Source organism: Melozone crissalis, unplaced genomic scaffold, assembly GCF_028551555.1.
Source record: "Melozone crissalis strain CALT ecotype California unplaced genomic scaffold, PUWL_Pcris_2 ptg000018l_1, whole genome shotgun sequence".
Taxonomy (NCBI): Eukaryota; Metazoa; Chordata; class Aves; order Passeriformes; family Passerellidae; genus Melozone; species Melozone crissalis.
This window is the reverse complement of record NW_026535796.1, coordinates 8,524,734-8,551,856: the sequence shown is the minus strand read 5'-3', so window position 1 is coordinate 8,551,856 and position 27,123 is coordinate 8,524,734. Positions and strand designations below refer to the sequence as shown.

At 40.0% G+C, this 27,123-nt stretch overlaps 2 protein-coding genes across 7 annotated transcripts in view; one reads left to right on the top strand and one right to left on the bottom strand.

Moving 5' to 3' along the window:
* Positions 1–23,506, top strand: part of SERGEF (secretion regulating guanine nucleotide exchange factor) — a 142,246-nt gene extending 118,740 nt beyond the window's left edge. The window contains exon 12 of one of the 5 annotated variants that reach the window (XR_008482990.1): positions 20,863–20,895. Coding sequence is in view for 3 of the 5 variants with exons in the window: in XM_054275615.1 (XP_054131590.1) it covers positions 20,863–21,053 (191 nt within the window). In the remaining 2 variants the exon portion in view is untranslated. Of the gene's footprint in view, positions 1–9,942; positions 10,587–20,862 lie in introns of those variants that run through there. The other 4 variants (XR_008482991.1, XM_054275615.1, XM_054275618.1 and 1 more) reach the window with 4 other exon arrangements.
* The window catches only part of KCNC1 (potassium voltage-gated channel subfamily C member 1), a 122,896-nt gene continuing 108,210 nt past the window's right edge, over positions 12,438–27,123 (bottom strand). For both annotated transcript variants that reach the window (XM_054275613.1, XM_054275610.1), the window contains one exon: positions 12,438–14,525. In XM_054275613.1, coding sequence (XP_054131588.1) covers positions 14,344–14,525 — 182 coding nt within the window. In that variant the 3' untranslated portion in view covers positions 12,438–14,343. The remainder of the gene's footprint in view (positions 14,526–27,123) is intronic.

Below are 27,123 nucleotides of genomic sequence, written 5' to 3'. Positions count from 1 at the left end.
GTTCTGCAGGTTACAGTCCCAAGTCCTTCACTGGGACTACACTTTATGGTCATGTAGAGATAGGTTGGACAAGAAGACTTTTTTCTCTCAGTACCAGGGCTTAAGCAATACGGTCTTGAAGGGCTCAGTCTATTGTTTAAGACCTTGGAAATGGATGAGATATCAAGGCCAGAGCTTCCCCACTCACATGTGCTTAGGACAGTTAAGCCATGGAAAGCAAACTGCATCCTACCACATGGCAGAGTTTGGATTGCTCCTCTGTAGGAGCCCAGGAGACAATCCTTTCAGCATTTCAAAATGCTTCCCTGGTCCTCTAACTCACCTAATCCTTAGGCACTTCACTGAATGAAGGACGAATGGCTTATTTTGACAAGCACTGTAACCTTGGTTTCAGTGGTTTTTTTTCATCCTCTCAACATGTCTTGCAATAAGAGACATTTGCAGACTTGCAAGTTTGTAAAATTGCAATTATTTAGGAAACTTATACAATGTGAGCTGCAGCAGTTTCATCATCAGTGCAAAGCCTGTAGCTGGGAGAAGGAAGAGGAGGAAAAGACCTTGAAGGACTATCATTTAGAGCTTCTGTGCTGGTACATTTTGAAGCCATAACCTGATGGCTCAGCAGCCAGCAAGGCTCAGTCCCTCACTCTGTGGTCTCTGTGTCAGCAGGGTGTTTAATATGACAGTGCTTTTTGTGATAGGAGCTGCTGACTTCTGGGACTACCAGACAGATGGTGACTACGTGAGAACACGTGTAAGTGGCTGACACTGTAGATCTTGTTTTCCCCAGTTGTCGTGCTGCTCAGGATGCAGTATTTAGGGCTAGAATCAGCATAAAGGGTCCTCTCATCAAGAAAAAAAGGAAAAATAACCACCCCCAACCCAAATCAAACCCAAACACATTGAGGCCTCATGGTTCTGATGCCCTGAGCTATAGGGAGCTTGTGAAATCTCCTAGTCTGACAGGTCTGCCAAATTTTAGAGAAGGCAAAAATAACACTGCAGAGTAAATTTCCGGTGAGGAGTCGAGAAGTATGGAATTATTGCAAAATTCAAGCAGTAAATAAATGTGTATCTGTGTAAAAAGAGGACTTTGGAAGCAAAGGAGCCAAGGGACCCAATGTATATAAATAAAGCAATTTGCTATTTCTTACATCTCCCAGTAAGGACAAAGGAAATGACAGTATTGTCTCTCCTCATGAGTGTTTGAAAGCTGCACTGTGGTGCTGGATTCCTCTTTGTCAGTCTTTTCTTACCCAAGTGGCTGAAATCTGTCATATTCCAATGGACAGAAACAGAACCTGATTTCAGAGTGTGTAGTTGACCTTTTTCTGAGATGGATCTCAGAAACGTCAGCCTTCTGACGCTTGTTCTTATATCAGCATATCTGCAGCTTGTGGAAGTTTAAATATTAAAGCATAATGTCTGAATCATAGCAACCCTTCAGTGTCCAATGAGAAAGCCAATCTGTCATATTCACATGGTACGTTTTACTCCATCTGCAGAAAGTAGCTGTATGTGTGCTTTTTAAAGTAAAGAAAAAAAGAGTTGAAAATCTAACCCTTTTTGAAAATTACACTATTTTGGAGCTGGCTAGTGCATAGGATTTTTTGCAGAGTAACATTGAGTTTCTCAGCAAGAATGAGGATTTTTGTCTGGAGAGAAGTGTGAGTGGAGGAAAAGCAAGATCCCACAAGTTTGGAAAAATGGGAAATTTGGTTGAGATGAGCAAACTTTAAGCTGCCTCAGAGTACCCAATTGCATCCAACTGTCTCTCTGGGTACTGTGCTGGTGCAAAGTCTAATATAGCAGTGCAGAAATTTCAAGGCATGGGAGTAGTTGTAGTAGTAGGCACTCAAGCAGAGAGGTTAAGCAGACGATCTCCAGAGATTCAGACTAAATTGTTCCATGTCCTGAAGCTGTTCTTGCCTGGGATCCATGAAAGTTCTAAACAGTTTGGTTTAAAATACAGACATGGAAAAGAGGAAAGTGGTGAGGCCACACTGGCTTTCAGGCAATAAAAGTGACATAAATTAGCTCAAGTGTCACGATTAAAAGGAACTTTCATGAGGATGGGAGGCTGGGGGCACTGTACTCCAAATGTCACTATGTCATTCTCACTTTCCCACAGGCTGTTTGTCTCCAAAATTTTGGAGAGACAGATGCCTGGGTGGAAGGACATTTGGAAATAGTTTGGTAGCCAGTGGAGATGCCCTGGCAGCAGTTAAACCCTTAAAAAGTAACAGGAATGGAGCACTGTCATATTGACCTTCTGAGCCAAGGGGAACTGCTGTACTGCTGAGATCCTGCTTTTTATTGCTGAAGGGGTAAATGAACGTACGTATTTAGCAAAATACTCAGAAATTTGGTTGTATATTGCACTGCTGATGAAACTGGATAATGGTTTTGTTCAGGTTATTTTTGCATGGTTGGAGAAGGGACAATGTGCGTGTACTTTGTGCGAGCCTTTCCAGACAGCGTGTCACTGTCCTGACCTGCTGTCCTTGGTTGTCTCCTAAGAGAAGGTGGTTAAATAATGCTGGAGTTGTATGACAGGAGTTTTGTAATGTAAGTAAATATCATCTGTTTAGCTGTAAGCAAATAAATCTCTTAAAATATCACAGTGGGTACCTTAGGGGAAGAAGAAATATAGCTACTGCATAATGCTTACACAGTGGGATCCTGGTTTGGGGAGGGCTGTGCCTGCAGTTATTATGTCTTCATGTTAATTACAAAGCCAGGAAAAGGAAATGGGAGTGTTGTTGGAGGAAATCAATGTATTTCAAGTTTAGTTTAAAAATAACCAACACCTTAAAAATCTTGTACAGTGGATCAGGAGATTAGTGTCAGGGTTTTTTTAGAACACTTGAATCCTGACTATAACAGTGGATACAGACAGCCATATTCTTGACGGTGCTGGTGTGTTCTGGGAGCAGAGTGTGGAAAATCACCCCTACTTGATATCTCTGAAGCTGAAACCAGATAAGTCTGGCCTCTTTAAAGGACATATTGTTCCTGCTGTCACTCATATCTCTTCTGACATTGGTACTTCCAATATTCTGATTCAAGATCTCAGTGCAGTAAAGATTTATGGTTGGTAGGTCTGAGAGTTGGTTTTCTTCCTGAATGACTTGTCTGAATGAACCACTGGAGTCCTACCAGGAATGCTGAAACAGAGGAATATTGTATACATGAATGGAAATTGATTAAAATTTTAAGATAATAATTTATAATGTATGACTCTTGTCATGGTTTCAGCTGGGATAGTGAATTTTCTTCCAGTAGCTGGTGAAGTGCTGTGTTTTGGACTTCAGATGAGAAAAATGTTGATAACACTCTGAGGATTTAGTTCTTTTGAGTAGGCTGGGAGAGGGGGCCTAAGGAGCGGGGAGGGGCCATGGCCAGGGACAACCAGCCCAAACTGGTTACAAGGGTATTTCATACCATATGGCATCATTCTCAGGAAGAATTTGGGAGGGGAGCTGCTGCTGCTTAGGGGACTGGCTGGGCATCAGCTGGGGGGTGGTGAGCACTTGTATTGTGCATCACTTGTTTTTGTGTATTCTTCTTTTATTATTATTATTCTTTCCTCCTTTTTTGTCCTATCAAGTTGTCTTTATCTCATGACACAAGTTTTCAGTGCTCTTTCCCATCCCTCTGGGGGGTCAGTGAGGGAATGCCTGCCGAGTTAAACCACAACTACATTAGAGAAAAAAATGCACCTGTTTGTTCACAGTATGGATTTCTTGTCTTTTCAGCTTTGCTTTGCTGTTTTGTGATCCAGAATAGAGAGCTTGTTAACTGTTTATTACCGTACTGGTAGTCTTAACATTGTCCTTAGTTATTTGTAAAGAATGATTTAATAGATTAGTAGTAGCATTAACCAAGTCTTGCTTATTGATTTCCCAGTATAATAACAAAAATAAGTGTACTGACATAGTTAACTGTACAGATAATTAGTGGCTGCATGTTAGGAGCCAGATGCTCTGCTATGATAATAGTGAAATAAGTGGAGATTTGCCAGCAAATAACTTGGCCTGTTTTCTGTTTGGCTGTCTAGAAATGCATTTTTACTTTGTAAGCTCCAATGTTTTGAAAGATCTGTCTGCAGGTATGTCATGGTTAGATGGAAGCTATAATTTCTAGGAGGCAGCAGATGTTTCGTGTGTCTGGTGAGTGACAACACTGGCACTGGGCTAATTGTCACATTCTTAATGGACATATCCCTGGTCAATGGTCTTAAGCCAGTAATAATCAAAGACCTGATTTATTGAGTTGATGTGGTTGCTTTTTTTGAAGGGGGAGGAGGTAGGGCATATTGATTAATAAATTAAAAAGCAGCTTCCTACATGCACAGGATTTTAATTTGGGAAGCTGGTATCTATTGCTGTGTGGAAAAACAATTTTAAGTAGCCGAACTAGAAAAGTGCATGTTAAAATTGTTTGTGAATAAATTAATTCTTAATGTTGTAGGACATAGCTGGATGCAGGGAACATTAAAAGAGCTTGACAGTATGTAAATCAAGATTCTGGTGTCCAACAGGAGGTAAAATTCACTTTATTCTAATAATTGATTAAAATTTTATTTGCAGACTTTAAGATACTGGTGGGGCAGCTCTTCAGGGATGAGCAACCTAAACATGTGCCTTCCTGTTTCCATAGCAACACATCATTTTCATCCTTTCCAGGCTGCCAGGATTGCATTGTGTACTGCAAGAGTATTAGATTCAGTAGAGCTATATTAACAGCTCAGTATTTTCCCTAAATCTTGCTATTAAATAGTTTCATTTTGGATGATGATTAAAATAAAAAAGTAGTTGTGATTGTTGTGCTTTTTTGAGAGAAATAAATCGTGGCAGCAGAGCAGGAAATGAGACCTGGCAGCTGGGGTAAAGTGTTTTGGTCCCATTCCTTGACTGCAAAACTGGCAATTCCTGTGACCATGCAAATCCACTTTGTCAATAACGTCAAGGTTTTTGCAGGTCTAGCTCTCAGTCTGGTGGTAATTGTTAAAATCTTTGGAAGTGTTTTGGATTCATATTGTTTAAGCTGTTGGAGAGAACTGAAGCAATGTAGTAAAGGTTAAGGCTATAAATGTTGGCCATTAGCAAGGATCAATTTTCCAGCACGGTGGATCATGGCCTTGGAAGCACATTTAGAGGTGGCATTTTCAAGCTCGACGTAAGTGATTTGGTAACTTTCCAGGATATTTGAGGCAATTTCAGACTGCAGCATATTCATATTTTGCTGTGAGCTTAAAACTGTTCTGTTGGATTTGGAATGTCAAACTTGTCTATCAAGTCGCAGAACTCTTAAGACTGGGACAAAGGATCTCAGTATCATTTTCACACAGTTCTCAGCTGCTGTGAGAAGAGGAAAATCCTTTAAAATGCATATCCTTTGGGTAGAGAAATACCTTTTAGAAAGATGTGTCTTTTGTCTTGTCTGTCGGAGATGAATAATTCAGTATATCCCTATGCAAATGTTTGTTACTCTATGAAAAAATGTGTGCACCTTATTCTTCTCTTCATTTATGTAGTGTCAGTTTCCCAGTGATGAATCTTTGTCAAATACAGCAATGTGCTATAGTGTTTTCTGAGCTGATTGCAAGTGTATCTTTTGTTTTGGCATTGTGGAGGCTCAAATCACTGTTGAAACTGCGAATTTTAAAATGCTATTTTAATGTTACCGCTATACAGTAAAAGAAGCAAATTGCCACAAGGAAGTATTTAAGCAATGCATGGAGATGCAGATCACCACAATATTTTACTTTGGCCTTTAGGATGTTTAATTTTCTGTTTCTCTAATTGTATAAATTTTTCCACGGGGTGTTGCAAGGCGTGTCAATAAAAATCTAGAGCTTTCACGGTAGTTGTCGCTATAGTTACACAGTGCAGCTCTTAACCTCCTGCACAGAAAGTAAACCTCCTGCAATCCCCTAAAATCCTTTATTGGCAGAGAAAGATTGAAAGAGACGCTGCTGGTGAGCAGGTACCAAGCAGATTCTCTGTTGCACTGATACATTTGCAGCTAATGCTGTCTTCATGCAGAGGTCTGCAGAAATGTTGCGTGGATGAGGACAGCAGGGAGAGAAAACAAAAGGCATCTTTTCAGGGGGAAAGAGGTGCTGGGCACAGAAAGAGGAAGGTGAGAAATAAGTGCCAAAATGAATTAAACAGAATCTCAGTTCATAGATGATGTCTCCATAAAAAAAGGAGGAAGATGCCTTTTACAGCCCTGTGAGCTGTACCCTCCACAGGGGCAGAACTGTCACGCTGTCAGGATGCTGCTCTTCTCCTGACTCTGGAATTCCGTGCTTCACTTAATCCTTAGGGTCTGTGCAGCACAAGTGTGGAAATCAACGCTGACTCCTAGCAATAGCTTTTTGTCTCAACAGATCCCATATGCATTCAGGAGCCCTCAAATGGCTTTTAGCATGGCTTCTCTGTGCTTAACTAGTTCTGCTTTCACTCTGTATTATTTTCTTTCCTCTGTCCTGAATGGCCATTAATTTAAGGATGTTGTATGAATTACTCCTGTGTAGAGTGAACTTCTAAAATGTTCCCTGGGATAGTCAGATATCCCTGGATATAGATGGGGAAAAAAAGCACTGAGGAGCATTTTCCCAGGAAATCATTCCTTAAAAGCAGGCCTATATAAGTCACCTTTGCCTTAATGATTCCTTCCTTAAGTTCTTTTCATAACTGAATAAAGTAATATGGGTTTATTTCATATCAGTCACCATGTGAGAAAGTATAATTAAGTGCGTAATGTCTTATGTTAAACTTGACTGTTCATTTTTTCAAGTGTATTTTAAATACACAGGTTAACCAAATAACACCTTCACTTTGGGGTTTTATTTTCACTTCTTTTCCCAAGTTCCACCCATGGATGATTAAATACAATAGAGATTTTTAGAGCTTTTTCATTATTTATTTTCATTACATAACATCTGTGGGCTCAAGGTGAGATGAGACCATGCAGTAGACCCTTGGCCTGAAGAGATAACAACCTAAAGTAGCTACAATGAGGTGGGGAAATGTAGAAAGAGCACAGTCAGTGAGTAGCCATTAGCCAGTAATGCTGCACTCAGAGGTTTAGTCCCCTGCTGTCTGCTGCTTCTTGTGATGGTTTCTGCCATTTGTCAGAGGGAATGTCTGACCAGATCCCTTCAGAGCTCAGGAGGGAGGATTATAGTTCTGCTTTGTGCAGGGCAATTCTTCCTCTGTAATGAGAAAGTTTGGAGTCACACGGCTAAAAGGAGCAAAGCGTCAGTAATGGAAACAGATAGCTGGAAATGAAGGAATTAGTCATGACTCAGGGTTTTGCTTTCAGTTGCACTCAAACTTTTTTCCTCATGGCTTCTTTTTTCATTTCAAGGATAAGAAATTGGTCCCCTTTGCCTTTCCCATCAAGGCTTGCCTTTGCTTCTTAAATCCTGTTAAGACCTTTGCTGATTACCAGTTGGAGAAGCAGCTTTGAATCCATCCATGTAGCCAGGCTGAAGGAGAACTGGTTACCTAATCACACTGCCAGCTAAGGAGTTTTTGCACCTCCTGGGACTTGGGTTGAGCCAGTGCACACTGACATGAGGCTGAACTTGAATTACATTGCCTTGTGGATGGAAAGTTGTGGTCAGTATCATGTTAGTCAAATGAAACCTTCAAAAATAGAATTATGCTTTGGGCTGAATACAATGTTGTCATTGTTTAATTGTCCCCTGGAGGTCCAAGAAAATTTCTCAGTAGCAAAAGCATCCAAAAAGCATCTCTTGCAGAGAAAGCAAGAAATATTTCTGCCTGAGAGAGCTTTGGGAGCTTTTAAAAACAAATAAAAAAACCCCAACTAAGCCAAAAACCCACAACACCTAATTAAAAAAAAAAATAATTGAATTCAATAAAGCACTGTGGGAACTGTAGACTAATTAATTAGAAAGACTTCCTAAGAAATTTCTGAAAAAGATAACCTTTCGTGCTGCAAAGTAAACAATTCCATGAGCAACCTTTCAGCAAGACATGCTGGCTGGGAGAGAAGGTGTTGAAAATCAGAGCAACCAAGAGTATTCAAACCATATTTCAACACAGTAATTTAAAGCATTCGAAGCAATAGCTACTACTTAAATTGGTAACAATCCATCAGGTAGCTGGAAAAGCTTGGGAAGTCCCTATGGTATATATTTGAATGAACTAAAGATCCCAAAGATGCAGTAAAACTAGGAAGGCACAGCTTGGTGAAGGGGCTCCTAATGCAGAGCTCACCATCTTGCTATAGAAGGTTTTGTTAGGTTGACAACATTTAGAGTTTTCTATGCATAGATGACATTTTGGACAGGTTACATAAGTATGTTCAAAATATTTTAAAGTTTTGAAATGTCAGTGGGTTTCTGATTTTGCCTGGGAAGCATCTAATTTTTCGGAAAGCTTAGTGTCTCCTGGCAGCAAGTTTGTAGAGCAGGTTGGGCTGGGCATCTGGGGCAAGGTCTGCTTGCTTTGACTTGAAACTCTGCCTGAGCTAGTCAGCTCTCTGTAGGCAATGGAGAGGAAGAGATGGGTAAGAGCATGCTGGTTTGACTTCAGATACTTGCTTTGGGTGAGATGAATTCCGCTCTAAAACAGCCTGTTTGTCACTGGAGTGTGAGATGATTTAGATTCCTCTGTGAAGGATGTCTGTGTGCATGCACAGGTACATACACCATGGATGTTTTGGGCTTAGGCAAGATGAATCCCACTCATAGAAACTCAGGTGCTCCAAAACACCAGTGAACATCTGCAGAGGGATGTGTGCAGAGACAGAGATCATGTTGTGCTACAAATGACAGAGATCATGTTGTTGCTGTCCATGCAGGGTCTGAAAGCATGAAATCTGTTTAGCAAACATCCCTAGTTATACATAGACAACATGTCTGTATGTGTACATAGAAATATTTCGCAAACACAAATATTAAGTGTAGTATTGCCACTCATGTTCTAATCCTTTTTAATATCTGTTTTTGGACCAAAAAAAAGACACATGGTTAGCTATGGTCATTTTGAAATTATTTGACCTGGATGTTCTTGTATCCTTTGTAGTATTTTAAAGTATTTTTTTTATTTTTGACCTTTCTGTGTCAGTAATTATTACAGAGAGTTTTAAAATGCTAATAGTGCCTCCTCCCTCTCCCCCAAGAAAAAAAAAATTAAAAGAAATGAAAAGGCTCTAAATCAGACAATCCAAGCATTTTTAAATCTTTAGATTAATTTGGAACATGAATCACTTCTGCTAGGTTGATTGAACGCTTAAAATTCTTATTCTTGCTTCATCTATTCTTGAATAGATTTAAGAAACTTCCATCTATTGGGTCTCACTTAGATGGAGTTCATTTTCTAGAATCATGAGAATTGCATTTTGGTTCACCCATGAACAGAACTGCAGTTCTATTAGTAAGTGAGCCTGTAAAGTAAGGATCTCTTAGCTGTACTGTACAAGGAATATTTTCATGATTGGTGTTCAGCAGGCCTTAAGTTATTACAAAAAGAGAAAAAAACATTTCAAAGTGATTTAAGAAAGCATCTCAATATTGTCTGGCTTTGTTGTTTTCATATTTGGTTGTTCTGTTTTACAGCAGTGTAAAGAATAAATTCAGCTTCTCTCATATTCCTGTTGCAGGTTAGTGAGAACTACTTTGTAAAGTGTTCATTTGTTTGGATGTTATATACACAGTCCTGTGGACACACAAGCGTGTCATCTGTTGCTTTTCTTGCTGCATACTGAAGCTTACTGTTTTACCAGAAGTTTGAGCTTGATTGGATTTTTGTCTTTTACACTATTTTCTCAGTATTATCTATTGCTTTAAAGGTTATAATGCTATTGCTTTTTCTCTGTGAGTAATGATAAATATTTGTTATAGGGCCAAATGTGGCTTTAAAATCTACCTAATCCTTTTCTGTCTCCCTTTCTTTCTAGGCTGCCTTCTATATCTGCTCCTGCTGTGTAATTAGTCTAGTGCCAAATATAAAATGGAAGAAACTGGCTTTCTGCATGGACACAGGAAAGAGCGGTTAGGCCAATGTATGGAGACCTCACATTTCCAGTGCTGCTGTTTCCTCCAAAGTGAGGAGAGCAAAGCTCCTGAATTTTTAATTTGGTCAAATATTATTTCAGAGATTGAAGTATTTGTTTTATCTTTTTTCTTTTGAAGAATACTTTGTTATTCCATGTCTCTGGTAGATATAATCCTTCCAAAATGGTGTCAGATATTTCTGTCTTCAGTCCAGCTAGTTTCTTCTTCTCCCTGAGGTTATGCAGAGGATCAGATGGGAAAGTGCTGAGCGGCGTCTCAGGGACCCAGCTTGCCTTGTCCATTCTGGTCTCCAACCTTCTGGAGCTGGCATGGTGCCTCTGAATCCCTCTGCCCATCAGCTGTTCTCCCTGTTGTGGTGCCAAACACAGATTTTACTTTCCAGCCTTGGATCCCTGCACCTGATGCATGAATGCTGTTTTCAGTACAGCTAATTTGCCAGCACCCAAAAAATGTAGCAGAGCAGAAACTTTCAGAAAACATCTCACAGCATTGATTGCAGGAATTTTTCATCTCAGGACACTGTTTTGTGCTCATCTTTCTTCAAGGACTGAATATATTCCCTCTGCTTAAGGAACTACCCCCAGTTCAGAATTCAGGTGAATCTTCTACTGATGGAGGCACAGTGGTGAGGTGTCCCCAAAATGTACCTTGAACGTTATGTGTAAGGGATATTTTTTGCCTTTCCTAATCAGAGCAACTGAAATGGTGACACTTCCCACCCAGTGGCATCCCAAATTGTGCCAATGTTTTTCTCCTTGCCTTGTGCACTTCTAGGGAAGATTAGGTAAGAAGGATGTGAAGGGTGAATGTGTGGATATGTGACCCACAGAGGAGGGTGAAGGTAGAAATATGAAGAAGCTGGGCTACAGCAAGGTTATTTTCTGACTACCTGGCCTGAATATGTAAAAAATGCACACCCATAATCTGCTCTGGGCCACTCAGGGTTGGGATCTGTTTAGCCCTGGGTGTTGCTTGAAGTGGTCGTATTTTGCCAGCTTGGTTTTGAAATTTAAGCTTTGTTTTTTTCATCAAGAATTATGGGTTTGCAATGAAATAGTTCAGTGAATAAAAGTAATAGAGAATAGGGTAAAATTGGTCCATGCAGATAAAAAAAGATAAAAGTTTGCAAGCTATGCTTTACATGTTGCCCAGAATCTCTGTTCTGCACCAGAAGTGATGTCAAAAGCTGTTTCCATCTAAGCAAACTCGCCTTTGGTTTTAACATGTATTGATGGCAGAACTCTTCTTTTGCTTAATATCGACAAGCAATTCCTCCAGACCTCACTCAACAGTCATGTATGATTTTGAAATGATGATTGGAGAAGCAGATCCAATCCTGCCTTATAGGCACTTTCCTTTTGAGGCTGTCTGCTTTGATTCTCTTCCTGACCATTTTTAATTCTTAATGGTATAGTACTTGTTTTTAATTATAGCTGGCTATAGAGTTCTCCCCCTTTTTCTTTTATAGCCAGTTTTGACCATTTGCTTACTTTTCCCAGAACTCTTAGTGAAATGTGACACTAAGTGAACTCTTGCTTTAAAAATACATTTAAAAGATTAGAGTTGTTATTCCAATGGTCTTGGTCTCCCTAGCTATTGCTTACCAGTGGAGAAAATTCAGGCATCCCATCTGATACACATTATTTGGCTCATTACTTTGTGTAAGTTTCTCAACACGGTGATATGACTGAAGTTCCTGATCTTTTCCTAGCCCTTAAGAAATAGGAAGAGCTGGACCACTTGGTCCTGCTTGGCAGAAATCAGACTAATGGCTTAGCCATGTGGATGGGACTGAGGGTGCAGTTTGTGGTGTTAATACTTTTCAGTTTGTATGAGGTTTAGTTGTGGTGATTTTTTGAATTGTTTTTCTTCAGTATTGCCATTGGAAATTAGCCCCAGCTCAGCCATGCACAGCCAACCTTGGGTAAGAGCATTGTGTTTCATCAGCCCTTCTGAGAAAACGTGGCTTGCCTTTGGTGCACACACTTGATGTAAACCTCTCTATGATTTGTGTTTGAAGTCTGAATCATGGGAATTTTTTTTCTGTTTTTTTTTTGTTTTTTTTTTTTATTGCTTGGTTTCATCTTTTGTCATAGCTCTGTCATCTGTCTTCTTCTTTGAAATGGGTCCTGTCAGTTCACAGAACAATATTGTAGGAGGCAGAGGGCAACAGTGGCTGCAAATGGCATCAGTGTGAATGTCACAATGTTACCACTTTTTACTCCTTTTCTAGGTGCTCAAATGACCCAACCCTTGTTGTATCTGAGCAGGTCTAGAGTTACCCCATTCAAACTCCCACACAGCGGCGAGTATGAGAGTCCCTGTAACAATAGGCACAGACTGAGACAGACAGACAAGACGAGGCACATGACCCACAGGAGTTTTATTAGACGTGCGCTTGCACTACAGTACAGTGCAAGTAGGCACAGTTGAACCAGGTATACAAGTGGGTTAACTCAAGTACAACAGTTGCAGCACAGAGGAAACTTGCAATCCACAAATCCTGCCCAGAAAGGAGGGTTAGTTGACCCTGAACTCTCTCTGACTACAGCTATGCTACAGCTTTTATCGAGCTATGTATTTTAAAGCTCTCACAGTGCAGTATTACAGTGCTGTCACTGTTACAACTGCACTGTGACACTTGCAGGGGTGCCACTGTCTGAGGCATTGTGATACACCAAGATCACAACTTGAAACTTTGCAAAATAAGGCATCCTAATATCAGCACTGCTGAGCTGCAGCTACTTTTGTTCTGTGGCGATGTTTGCGTAGCAGTGAGAAAATCTACCAGTTCAATCAGAAACTCAGCAACTCAGTCATCACTTGTTTCCTTGATTTCTCTCTTTGCATTTCTAACACTAGCTTATGACTGCTGGAATTGATCTCAGATTACTTGTTAAGCATGGGGGGGGAAAAAAGCCCTCACTTGTTTAATATCAACAAGCAGTTTTTTTAGACTTCACTCAACAGTAATGCACATTCATATCGTGTGTCTTGAAATTTGACCAAAATGCAGCCTTGCAAATTGCTAAGGGACAATGAAAGGGAGAAGTTCAAACTAAAGCCCATTTAAACACAAAGCTATTTTACATAAGATGTCCACGTGGAAGGTTTACACATTTCAATTCTTGGTTCTGAGTTGGAGAATTGTGTTCTGCAGAAAAGGATACCTTCAGAGATAAATCCCAGAACACTCACTTTTGTTCAGTGCAAACAGCCCTTCAGAGGGAAGAGAATAGCAGTCAGAAGAGAGGAAATTGTAGGTAAATGTAACCATATGGACTATCTCTTCAGCTTTTGTTATATCGTAAGTATTTTCTATAAGTTGCCAAGGACTGACAGTCATCTATAGCCTGGTCTGTGTGGTTGCCTTAAAGTTCATGCTTATAAATAGACCAATGTTCTACAAAGGGTCGCTGTATGAAATATGTTAAGCACCAAAGCATTTCCAAAATATCCTTTTCCACCCTAGCTGTTCTTCCTTGATGAGAGAATTCCTGAGAGCCCAATGGGGTCTCTTGTTTTAGACTTCAGCCAGCAAAGTAGGAAGAAGCACCATTTCACCTGCATGCGCCTGCTCATCCTGCTGACTGTCCTTTCTCCTGCTCTTTGATTTGCTTAGTGCTGTGAAAGCTACATGTAAGCCAGGAATGCAGTTTGAGGGGATTCTCAGATTCTTGCTTCTGTGTTCATCTATGACTTTTCCTAGGCCTGTGCTGAAGATGCCCTTCAGTTCTAGGTCTTGGAGGTAACGTTGTGGGTCAGATGAATCACAGCTGTCCCCTCCTTTCCTTTGTGTCATCACTTAGGTCAGTTTGAAGTGTGTGCAAATTTGAGGTGGTAATGCTTTACTGCCCAGAATGCACGGGCACAAATGGCCCTGGCACCACATGGTCCCATGGGACACTTGGATAACTCACACTCTTCTAGATGAGCTCTGACATTCTGCCTTGCGTGGGGGACCTCTTACTAAGCGCTGGGTGTAAGGTATTTTCTGCATGTTCTGTTTCACATAGTACAGAGGGTCATGAGACTGCAGTCTCTGGCTCTGTGGTGAGACTGTGATTGTCTAGTTCTGGTCATACAAAGTTTAAGCACTGTGACACATTGAATGCCTGTCACTGTGAGAGGCAGGGATCTAAGTTCTGAATGAATATCACTCTCTGCCATGTCTGATATCCTGATGGAACAGACACTAGTGCCACGGTCAGAGCTTCAGGACAAATCTCTCCATTAATTAATTTCTGTCAGGTGTTTTTGTCCTGTACTTAAGTGACCAAAATTCAAAGATTTTCTTGTCTTCTACAGGTGTAGAAAAAAGCATCTTTAATGCTTAATCCTCTCTGCACTGCAGCTGCTTCGTGTATGATATAATCCTCATGTATTGTCAGTGGACCAGTAACGTTCAGTCTTGCACAAAGTCGTGAGCCCAGGTTTTGTTCTGTGTTGAGTTGGAGATGCTTTCCTGTTGGGAAGGAATTGACAAGTTTGAGTAAAACCAAAACAAAAACCTCGTGCAGCACCTGTGAGCTTTAGACATAGTTAGTACCATTCATGTTTCCCCATGGAAACAGAAATGTGAGCAGATAATCCTTGCAGTAGATTTCTGTCCTTGCTACCTACACAGAGCAAAGCAACCATCTCCATCCTACAGGGCTTCAGTTTCACCACAAAACTGCACGGGTGCATCTGCCCAAGAAATCTGTAGTTGCAAGTCTGTTGTTTTTTAAATCTTAGGATATAATTTTGCAAATTTCTTCCTCTTTTTTTTTGGTTCAAAATGAGTGTGCATAGCTGAGAAGGAAAAAATAAATTCTATCATAAACTAGACTGAGTGGTAACCTAAACTGTTTATTTGATGTAATGTGGAGTGATTCTTTCAAATAGATACATATTAATTTGTGCAGTGAGCCATTCAGCTCCTGCTTTGGAGTGCCCTGCGAGAACAGAACAAAATTTCTATTGTCATTGTAATTTGGCAAGATAGCACTTCCTCTAGGGGTGGGCTCAGTTATTTGCCTGATGCTAAAAACAGTGCACAGGAAAATGCACAGCAGGCTTGCATGGATCTGCTACAGCTTTTTTTGCTAAGTGACATCTTAGTGTGTTTTTCCCCACTTCTGTGCATTGCTGGATGTGGGGCTCCTTCTCCACAGACAGTTTGCAGGCTGTGGCAGATGTGCTACATTTCCCTTGGAAATTATCATAGATGTGATTCCTTTCCCTTCCCATTTTGTAACTCCTGGCTACTTATATGCTGTGGAAATGAAACAGAAAAGATTAGATGTGCTCTGTACTACTAGACACTGACATCGAAGTACAAACTAGAAATTAGACTTTCCCAAGTGAAATTTAAGTGCAAAGGAGATGTGTAGCCTCATTGCTGCATTTTGCAGTACTGCACATGCCTAAGCTCCCACTAGGCATATTGTATTCTCAATTTGGTTTTCTGACTCTCTTCAGTAGGTGGTTATGGATTGTAATTGGATATTCTGACAGCTGGCCTTGAGGCCGTGACCCAGTTTGAAGTCCCTGCTGTATTGCACAAGATACAAACGTAGCCAGAGAGAAGGTCCTATAACAAACCAGGGCTTCTGCTGGGAAAAAATAATAGTTCACATAACATATTAGTTTAGAGATGTCCACACAGTGCAGGCTTTGTGCATTTGCTGTGATGAATTGTTTGAGGACATTGAAAGTGGCTCTTTCCTGGTGGCAGGATGAACCACAGACACATGACCTGAAGTCAGCTCCCTTTTCACTTGTGTGAAACCTCTGCTGAGGGGGCTGAGTGGTTTAGGTCCACTGCCTGAGGAGAGCTGCTAATGATGTAACGGTGGAGTGAGGGCAGGTTGTTGACTGGAGGCTAACTTTGAAATCAGCATGCCTTTAGCACCACGGCTTTGTACTTAATATCAAACACGTATGGTGTTTCTTACCTGTATATTGTGTTAACACTGCAATGTGTCTGATTTTTATCCAGCTTACTCCCTTGAAAGCCAGACACACATTTCTGTGGGTTGAACAGCAACTGGATGGGCTGCCTGGAGCACATGACAGCTTGCTCCTTGAAAATGTGGCTCCATATTAAAAAGTGAATGTGATTCTTATGGTTCTATCCTAGTTTTGGAGGTATAGCTGTGCATTGAGATGATGCCATCATACATTCCACTTACCAAGCTTTGTCTTTAATGAGATTTTGTACAATGCCTAGACTTCCCTTTTAACTACTAATACAGTTCCATGTTTTTCTGCAGAAAGCAATTTATATCAAGCCTGTTTCTTACAATTTAAAATTGCAGATCTTTTGCACTAATGGCAGAGTTGTTGTTATTAAAAATACAAAAGTTTAGAGGGATGCTTATTGCCTTTTTTTTTTTTATGTGACACCCTGAACAACCAGATGGCCTGAAAAAGCAGGAAAAACATAGTAATTTGTGTTTTGCAGCTCTCTGGGAGAAATAAAGTCTAAATCTCCTTCTGTGTAGTATTACATTGTTCTTTGAGAGGTTTTTACAGCTTTCAAATAATCAAGGGAAGGTGGCTGAGATGCCTGAATTTTGTTTGTGGTCTAGCCCTGGTTGTGTGTTGTGTGTGTAAAGAGTTGTGACTTGATCTGCTTTGGTCTCCTACCTACTGTAACTTTGTCTATAACAAAAGAGTAGAATAGTGCTAATTTAAGGTAAAAAAGAAGTAATAATTTGAAGTATTGTGGAGTTTTCCTAAGAGCACAGAGCCAATATAATAGAGCTGTAGTAAAACATTTTAACATTTCCCTAAAATGTGAAGCTCTCTCTTGAATAACTTGACTTCAAGATACTTTGCTTGTCTGTAAGGCCACCTTCTGTTTATTTGCTGCTAGAAAGAATGGGAAAGAAGAATAAGAAAAAAGGAGCTTTTAAAGATTTCAGTGATAAGCTTCCAGGGCACAGGCTGGTTTAGAAGCAGACTGTTTGTAGCCTGAAGCTAGGCTACAGTGATGGTTGCAGCTTCCTTGTTTCCAGTTTTCCTTGCTTTGCCTTCAGACCTGTTGTGAAGATGTGATTTAATATAACCTGTCTTCAGCTGCATAAAATGGATATGCCATGGCTGGGACAATCCCCTGGTCTCCCTTTATTATCACCAAAGTGAGACAGACTTGATTTTCACACCAGTGTTTGAATGAGATGAATCTCTCACTCTGCTGGAGAGATGCAGATATCTCTGTTGGCTTTTGAGAAATACAGAGCCTACTGATCTGTAGCTAAGTTGCTTGATTTTTTAGGTGACTAAAGTTAAGTGCAGTGAATCTCATCCAGAGTGTCTTATTTGCTAACATTGATTCTTCCATCTGAGGATTCCACTCAGCAATAACAAGCAACTCTAATTCTCTTCTTTCTCCAGAATTCTCTCCAGTCTTATTTTATCTTATCTAATTTTCTCTTACTATACCTCTGCAGCTTTATTTTACCTAGAAATACTTTTTTACTCTTCTCCAGTTTAATGAAACCCTAGATTGCTGTTGTCACTTCAGTTATCTTGAGAAAAGCCTAGATAATTATTGCAGACAGGAGAGCAGTAGCCCCTTCTTGTGTTGTTTGACCAAAACAGATTTGCTTAGAATTTTGTTGTTCCTCTGTCTTGTATATTTAATGTTTTGGGAAAAATTCTGCATAGCCTGACTCTGAACTTTGATTAGAGTCACTGTGAATGCAACTGAAATTCCCTTGGGATTCTGCTGTGTTCCATGTGAATTTTGTGGGTTTGGTTTGTACTTTGAGTACTCATGTTTTAAAAGAGAAGAGTAAATGCAACATTATATGTGGTTTCACTAAACCACTAACATGGAGTAATCTTCCCTCACTTCACCAAACACAAATCCTTTGGTTTGAGAACATGCTACAGTGCTTGGTCTAAATTTTGCTAGAAGCAATTTGTAGATGTGCTAATACACATCATTCTAATGATCTTCCATGCTGGGAAGGTCTGGCACAGACAAAGAAACAGAATTTTCTTGTGAAGGCACGTAGGGCTGCTGGTTCTGTGTTTTTATCAGCAATAAACTGGGGGATAAAAGCAATCGGAAATAAAAGAAGAAAAGGAAAAAAGAAAGGGAGGGGGACATGGGAAAAGGAAAAAACCATTAAAGGGTGCCCTTTGTCCAGAGGCTAGCCATTAGCTCTTCTTAGGGTCTGCCTTTAACTCTGCAGATACTCCTTTTATGTAATTTTTGAAATAGATGCTTCATTATTTTCAGTCTTTACTGACTTTCACATCTGTGCCAGTGATTCACTCACTTGTTCCCTCCTGGCCACTTTGACCACGCTTATTTTGTCCAGCTCACCTCCAAGTTTTGTTAATATGCTGCTGTCCAAAAGATGGACTTGGTGTGTTTTCTGCACATTCTGCTTTCTCTGACACAAGTCAAGCATCTGGCTATTTCTATGTACAAACCTTTCACTGAATCTTCTACAGGCAGATGTGGTACAATTACACCTTCCATTTACTCAGCAAAAATTCTCTGCCTTTTGGCTTTCCTGGTTCTGACTTGATGGTGATGAGAAACATTTTTGTGGCCTGTCATTCCATATCTGTCAGCTGCCCTTTCATCTCTTCAGATTTCTGCCATCTCTCCATGGATGTACAGGGCATTTTTGTGTAAGACCATTCTTAAACCCTACTTACTCTCTGTTTTTCTTTTGCCAGTTTTCACTCTTGTCCCATTTCATTGACCTTAGAGATCACTGGAATCATGCAGAAAAATCTATTTTGGTGGCCTTTTGACATGCTTGGAGAAGTAAAGTATAGAAAAGACTCCACAATCATTGTTTTAGGAAAGATGTTCTTGTCTAGGGGGTCCCTAGCTTGTAAATTTTTCTATGATGTTTTTTCAAAAGATGTTTCACTGGATATGTTTATTAATTTGGGAAGTTAATGTCCTAATGCACTGTTTCTCTGACTATTTATTATAACAATAATGTTCCACTGAGCAGTTTGTAATATAAAGTGACCAGAACATTTCTGGTTTCCTCTCTCTTGTCCTGATGGGACAGGACAAGAAAAGAAACAAGAAACCCTTTAAGCAGATGTATTGAGTCTTCATAGAAGCATGTAAATTGTTGTAGTAATTGCTGGTGTCTAGTTACAAAAAGTTATCACTGTGATCTTATTAAAGTTAGGGCTTGTTGCATTCTCTTTCCATTACATTTGTAAGCTTGGCTCATTCTGCAGGGTTCACATATTAACTGTGCCAAAAAATGTCTTTTCTTAGGTGCAGCTTCCTTGAATGGCTAGTCTGAGATGTGTCTCCAGCATGGGCTTGAGGTGTCTTTTTTTTCTGTGTTTTAATATTTACAGAAACATTTTTACTTGGAACCTTACAAAAAAGCAAAATTCCCTTAACCTGTAGGACACTCTGTTGATTTTTAAATGGGATATATTGCCCACTCAGATTTTGACACTTTTTGGCAGCACATGTGAGTGCATTTGGGGTGTAGGTTGTGCTGTCAATGTTGCACATGCACAACCATGAGAACATCTGGTGCCTCCTGAGATAAGAGAGGCAGAACTTATGTGTCAGGTGAGATGTGCCTTGCCTGCTGTGATGTTCTGGTGGTGCTTTGTTGTGTTCCATTGCCTTAAAGATTGTCAGGAAAATGAAATGTCATTGCTTAGTTACATCTGGCCTCAGTACTGGCCTCAGTAATGTTTACAGTTCATTGCAAAAGAGGGGAACATCAATATACTGATAATGTAAAGAGAGCAGAGGACAGTGAAATGTTACAGGATTTGCAGGGAAGATGGCCCTGCTAGCTTTGCAATAATCTGCTTCTGAATTTTGAAAAGTAAAATCGGGACTGAGATTAGAGTTTGTGAATTTTGGCACTTTTCTTCTCATCATTTGGAATCCAGAATGCTACTTCCTGCTGTTATTACCTGCTGCTTTTCAAAAATAACAATGGCATCACAAACATGATTATATGGCAGGATGGCTTTTTTTTTTAGTACAGAAAGTCACAGACACAGTCTCTGGCAGCTAAATAAGGAATAGAAAATAAGGAAGAAATAGCACTTGTAGTTCAGAACAAGGAGGTTTTGGTGGATTTTTTATTATGCCAGCCTTTTATAGAGCAAAATTTGCATGTTGTGCTTTAATAAAGAGTACTATGGGGTAGTAATAATACATGAATTGTTATTTGGGATATGAAAGAATAGATATTACAAAAATAAATAATAATGAGGAAAAGTAAGAATAATAAAATCAGTGAAATTATGTCAAAGCAAGCCCAAGAGGTGGGATGGTTAAGAGTAGGGCATGCTGTTGAAGGCTTGTATTTAAAGCAAAGAGGTGATATGTGAACATGAAGCTCGGAGTGAAATGCAATGTGGCTGAACTGTGGCTCTGTGTTCCCCAATCCTGCAGATCGTGCTGTGAATGAATAAAGTCACTGCTCTTGATTTATCATAATTCTGCTTACTGGGGGAAACTTGAAAGAGATTCTACATCATTTCAGGGAGGGTTCTTAAAATGCAGAGAGATTTCTGTGGGCTCTGCATAAATACTGAACTATGTATTTACTAAGTGATTTTCAAGTGTCTTTGTTAATTTGATCTCTCTTCTGTTGCCAACAATATGGAACAGGATGGAGAATCAGTCATTTGGGTTTATTTACATTTTGAAGAAAACCAGAATATTTTTCCCACCTTAGCAGAATTTCTTAGAACCTAAACAGAAAATGACTTGACAAATCTGCTCCTCAAAGCTAACCAAAGCTGTTGTGTTACTGTGGTGTTTATTCTGTATTTTCTGTCCTCTCTTACAGGTGGCCAGTGCTTCTCTTGGGGATGGAATGAACATGGGATGTGTGGTGATGGCACAGAAGCAAATGTTCATGTCCCAAAGCCAGTCAAAGCTCTTGGCTGTGCAAAACAGATCTTAATTGGATGTGGGGCAGGACACTCCATGGCCCTCTGTCAAAACTCCTCACTAGACCCAGCACGCCTGGAATCATAACATCATGGATGTGGATGGACACCTTTGGATTGTGCAGTTCAGAGGCTCTACAGGGGAGCTGCCCATGATTAACAGGAGTTGGAAACTGCAGATATTTTTCCTAAATCCCAAAGGAACAACTATGCATAAAAAGCTGTAATATTTTAAAAAGTGTTTCCTGGGCTCTTGCCACAGGAATTGACTTTCTTACCCACAGACAGAATTACAGACATTCTGCCTTGGTGCAATACAACTGAAAACAGATTTACATTTTCTTGTTCTTCTGAGAAGTCTTTGAGGAAGAAACTAACTGCTTAATGGCTTCCTGATGTATAAATTCAGTCTGAAGAAATAGTCTGACAAAGGTGGTTTTTGTTATTGTATCTTTACATCATGAAATGTTTCACCTGCCAACTTCTACTGCGGTTGTGACCTCCCAGCAGCTCAGAAAATTGTGTCTCAGAGTGAGTGAAAGTGGCTAGATGCATGCACAGTTTTTAAGCAGAAGATTAGGATTAAAAGAAGAGAAGCAATATAATTTAGAAGGCTGGCAAAAGGGGAAAATGAGGCCCTTCTGAACTAGGTTTGTCTTGATTAAACTGAAAGGAGCAATATTTTTCATCGATTATTTTCTCTGCCAGACATTAGTTTATTATAGATTTACAGGGCTGCAGACCTGCGTAAGTTATTAACTTGCAAACCAAACCTGAAGTTTCTGAAGCTACTGCTTAGGGAAGAAAAACTAAGAGCTCTTAGAAACATTCAAAAGGTTCCTAGCAAAGGGCATAAGTCAGTTGTGGCTGCTGAGGACAGCTTGATCCAGTTTAGCGCCTGTGTTTCCATCTGCCTTGGAGTAGGAAGACATCAAAATCTAACCAGAAAGATTTTACAAGTTCTCCAGCCTAAAAGGCGGACTAGAATGCTCCTGATAATTTCAGGTTGGTTCTCACTTCTGTTTTGCAGCCCAGCTGATTTGCTGTTTCACAGCATGCCCACAGCGCTTGTTCCAGGTGGAGGTTTGACAGAGAACATAGGCCTAGCACTTGTAGGAGAAAAGAACAAGTGTAAAATGAGATGTGTTTGCCTGTTAGTAGCAAAATTTTGGAAGCTATTTATAAAACTGTGTTTTTTCCATACAAATACAGTGGATGCCATTAAACTGGATGTTTACCACCCACAACACTTATATTTGCTGTGGTATTTAACGTATTTCGAGTTCTAAATATAGAGAATTCTACTGTGTAGTAAATGCACCTTATAATGAGACCTACTGTTGCTAAACAGTGGTTTAATTTTTGAAGCAGGCTTGCCAAGGAAGAAGCCTTACAGAATTGCAGAGTGCTCAGAGAAAGGCTCTTAGGAAATAGGACAGGAAGACCTTCTAATGATGTATCAGCTTACATATGAAGGGGAAGGAATTAAGGTGATAATATGGGCTGCATGGGTTTTTTTCACCCTTGATTTTACAGCAGTTATAGTTCTTGGCTCCACTTTCAAGAGTATTTTACTTTTCTATTCAGCAGATAAGAAACTTGAGCAGACTATGAAGTTGATTTTAACTATTACAGATACCAAAAGAATAATCAAATGGATCCTCTGAAAAATATGTAGAATTAAGATTTCTGTTGTAAAATGGATTTTTTTTAAAATCCATGTGTTAGTTGTGGCTCTTCATGGCAATATACTGTTCCAGGCTGTGACCTCTTGCACTTCTAATTATCTAAGTTGTTATTTATTGACTGTTCTCAATGCCACTTTCTGGATACCAAAGCTTCTCTATTATATGCACTGAACAGTTTCTCGTGCTTTCTTTCACAGTCTTGTCTGAGGTTCTATTTATGATTTCTGCAAAATCTGTCTACCAAATAAACGTGTTCTCTTGCTTCAGTAATCATCTCCTCTAAATAAGTCTGTTCCTTGATTAATCATGCCAATATGTGCCTTACATGAGGTTTACTGGACTGGACATGTTGTGACTGTGTCTGCTGTAGCTGCAGTTCATTACAGAGGAGTCCAACAAATTATGTAACAAATAAATGTGAATTGGATATTTGAAATTGTTTTCAATTTTTCATTCCTGTAACATGAACACACTTTTGGAATGCAAGGAATGATTTGGGGTGATATGGTGAAGAAGCAAAGGAGTGTGTGAGTTTGTTCCTGGTCCTGATTTGGTGTTTCATATCTGCACCTGATCTTCCTCTTTGAAAGGCAAGAACTGTGTTTTTCTCTCCTTTGTTGTGCCTACATAGCTTGAAGACTTTGGGAAGTAATGACTTCTCTTGACATAGTGAGGGCTTTGTCATCAGTCAGAGCTTCTAGGTGCTGCTGTAGTGCAGAGAGTGAATTGAATTCATTGTAGAAGGTACATGGCTGAATGTCAAAACCAAGTTGCTGCTCGTTCTTTCAGAAGTGAATGCCCTGTTTTGTGTGTCAGTGACTTTGTTTGCAGAATAAAGCACTGTACAAAATCAGCTATGGCTTTCTCTGTGAGGAAGGGAACACACAGTGAAAAGTTCCTAATCAAGTGGAAGAAGACAACTTTCCATGCTGATGTTAAGAGTTTGTGACTGTTGCTGTTGTTGATAATCCTCGTGGATAAGGTCAGTCTCTGCAAGGCAAAATGCAGACCCAGTGTGCTCTGGTTCACAGAGTTCTTTAACAGGTCTTCTGTGGTAAATGAAGCAAGAAGCCTGTTACATAAGCATTCTGCATTCAGGTTCAATTGGAAATGAACTGACAAAGTTTATAACATATATATATATATATTTACAAAGAGACACTGGAACAAGTTAACCACGTGTCTGTGCAGCTGCTCTCCCCTCCTGTTTTCTGAAGATAAGTAAACCTGCCACAGTCAGCTGACATTCATGAGAGAGAACAAGTTGTGAACTGCTGACCTTCAGTCCAGAGAATTTTCAGGCCTTTTGGTGGAGGGGGAGAAAGAGAAGAAAGCTGTTGTGTGCCTTTCTGTTATTTGAAGTCCTAGGAGATCTGCAGATGTACTCGTGAAACCTCCATGTGCACCTGCACAAGATGCTCCTGTTCCAGTTCAGAGAATGTTGGTGGGGCGATGTGTGTGTTGTGTCAGAAGTTTCTGTCTCTCGGTGGATTTTTTTGGGCCACTTGGTGGTCGCTGATGTTATTTACTTGGTGTGGCATTCTGAGTTATTTGATGCATTTGTGCTCAGCGTGCCAGACTCTGTATATGAAGTGTGTTCATTTGAAAGATGGAAGACTGTTTGCCCAGTCACTGCTCCTTATACAACACTGACTTCTCTGTCTGCATGTGGGCAGTCCTTTTGGTGTCTGACTAGTCTTGCCATCTGCAATCACCACAAAGGTCACTTCTGGATGAGTGACAGGAGCTTTTTCTCAGCTGCATGTTTTGAGCACAGAGAGATTGTGGGGAGGGTGGGAGAAAGTGATTTGATTGTGCTTTTTATGGCATGTGTTGAGTCGTGAGACTTAGAAATAAGGATGGACTGATCAAGGAGATCAGTTTCAATGTAGAAGAGAAAGGTGACCATGGAAAAATATTTAAATGAATGGCAATAGAGAGCCTGATGCAGTCATCTAAAACACAGGGAAAAGGAGGGGGAGGACAGAGCCAAGATACAGCTCCTGAGGACTGAATAATCTCACGACACAACAGCATTCCAGCCTGCCGGTGTGGTGGGAGTGAGATGAGAGACAAGCAATTCTGTTTCATTGATGTTATTGTTCTCCCACTGTTTATTTGTAATAATGTGAGTTGTTGACCTGCAGCGTTTGGGTGTTTTCTCATCCGTAGCATATCTTGAAATTTTCAGTTCTCCTCAGCAAAAACAGCAACATCTATCTTCACCTTGCAGACTCAGAAATATTTTGATCAGGCCTCTGATCTAATCCAGCATTTAACCAAATACTTACTATTTTTTCCATTTGATTCCATGAACTCTGGATCTGATTTCAACAAGACTTAAATAATTTTGTGACTTCCAGTTCCTTTTTCCATGTTAGAGATCAAGACAATGACAGACCTTGGTCACTCTGTACAATTTTGATATTTTTATGGTAAGTCTTGGGCTTTTTCTTTTAGCTAGGTGTTTTCTAGAAAAGGACTCCAGAATTTTTTATCAGTATTTGAGTCCTGCTTATGCTATTTACTACTAGCTGAAAATTCCAAAGGCTTGGAATGGATACAGCCTGGGGTTGAGAATAATTTTGTGTGGTTTTGATTGTGGTTCAAAATAGTAGAAAAGTGGCACCTGTATGGAATTTGCTGACAACTCCAGCTGACACAAAAATAATTGTCCACTTTTAAATTTTTACATATTAATATCTTGATACATGTGCAAAAAAGAGGCAGTACGTGCTTTGTTCTTTTGCTTTAGCTTTTGTGCTGTTCTTATTTCCCAGTAAATGCTGATCTTGCATGTTTTGCTCTGTGTTAGCAAGAATAATAGCCTTGAATTTAAATGCTTTGCTTTTCTGGAAATGGCCTTCTACTGGGTGAATATAACTGAAGATGTAGGTCTGTATCATATGTGCCTTTGAAGCTAATTTGGAGGAACTGCATGTGTAAAGCCCTTGTTGTTTTGTAACCCATTTAGATGTTAAAGGACTGAAGTCAGGCACAGTCTTGAGCTATTTGTGCATTTCATTCAGGTTCATCAGTCAGTTGTCTCAGCATTCACCTGTTTTTAATGCAGCAGCAGTTTTTACTCATCAGTGCCTCTGTAAAACATCAAAATAGAGTATGTGACTGAAAATACTCAGCAGTGAAAATAGTCTCTGTATTTGAATCATGGCCTGGATGAACCACGTGTTTCCTTGTGGGAGAGTGAGGAAGCATAAATTTAGAGTATTGGGAGAACACATTCTTCAGCTTGATTGGAAACCAGAACAACAAGGTAGTTAGGCCTGAATAAAAGCTGGCTGAAAGAGAAGAAAATTTGGGGGTGACATTTATTTTGCAAAATTTTCTCTGGCATTTTTGTTTGGTCACGTGTTGGATTTTGTCTCATTTCCAGATGTACCTTTGCAGGCTGGTAGGGGTGGACTGTAAGTCTAATTCCTTTGTTGGTCAGCCTCTCTTTCAGTTTGTTTTCAACTTCCTCATCTGTTTCCAGGCTGCTTTGCCTGTGGACCACCTGATTATCCAGATACTATGCAATCTTTGGGGGGAGTTCTGTCTTCAGATTTTCGGGTTGAGAGTTGTAAGTGGAGTTTCAGAATGACAATTCAGTATTGTTCCAGTACTCCCTGGTAACCAGAGTTCTTTTAAGTATATGTGAACACTTTGCTAGCAGACTGCGTTTTTACTTTTTTTTTTTTTTTATTTAGAAGTGAGGCCAGGAATTTGGAAAGTTTTTATGTTCTGACATGACTTTAGTTTTTGGCCGCAAGCGTCAAGTGAGTTTAGCTTTTGTTTTGTTTTTACTGATTTGAATGCATGAAGACATGTGGTACCTAAATTAGGGCAGCAGAGGAGTTGCCAATCAGTAACGAAAATGCTCTGTCATTTTAACTGTGTGGGTGCTTAATAATTTTCCATAATAATCCTCTGCTTTAAAGTACAAAAGAAAAGGGATTCCTACAGGGCCATTGTGTTCTTCTGCAGACAGGGAAATATGGCATCTTTTAAATAATGAAGAGATGCTTCACTCCTCTGATGCCTTAATTCTGAGTAGATTATAATAACTATTCCTTCTTAAATACAGCTTTTCCTCTTTTGACATCAGAACACTTTAAAAAGAGCATAATGTCACAGAAACAGAAGCTGAGGCGCAAAAAATTAAATTGGCCCAACCAAGGTAACCCCGCATGTCCGCAGGGGAGTCAAGAATAAAATTCCCATTTCCTGAGTCCCAGCCCAAGGCTCTACCTTGTAGGCTAGTGGCTCTTGAGGATTATTTTGAGTTACTCTCACTGCCATTCTTTCCCACTCTCCGCTGATTGCTGTTTCCACTGCTCCTGCTTGCATAACCCATTTTCCAAACTCATCCTGAGTCCTTCTCATTTCCCACCTCCTGAGCTGCTGCCTTTCCTGCAGTCACCCACTTGCACTGACACCACCCCAGCAAAGCGTGGCCCCTGCTGAGCTGCT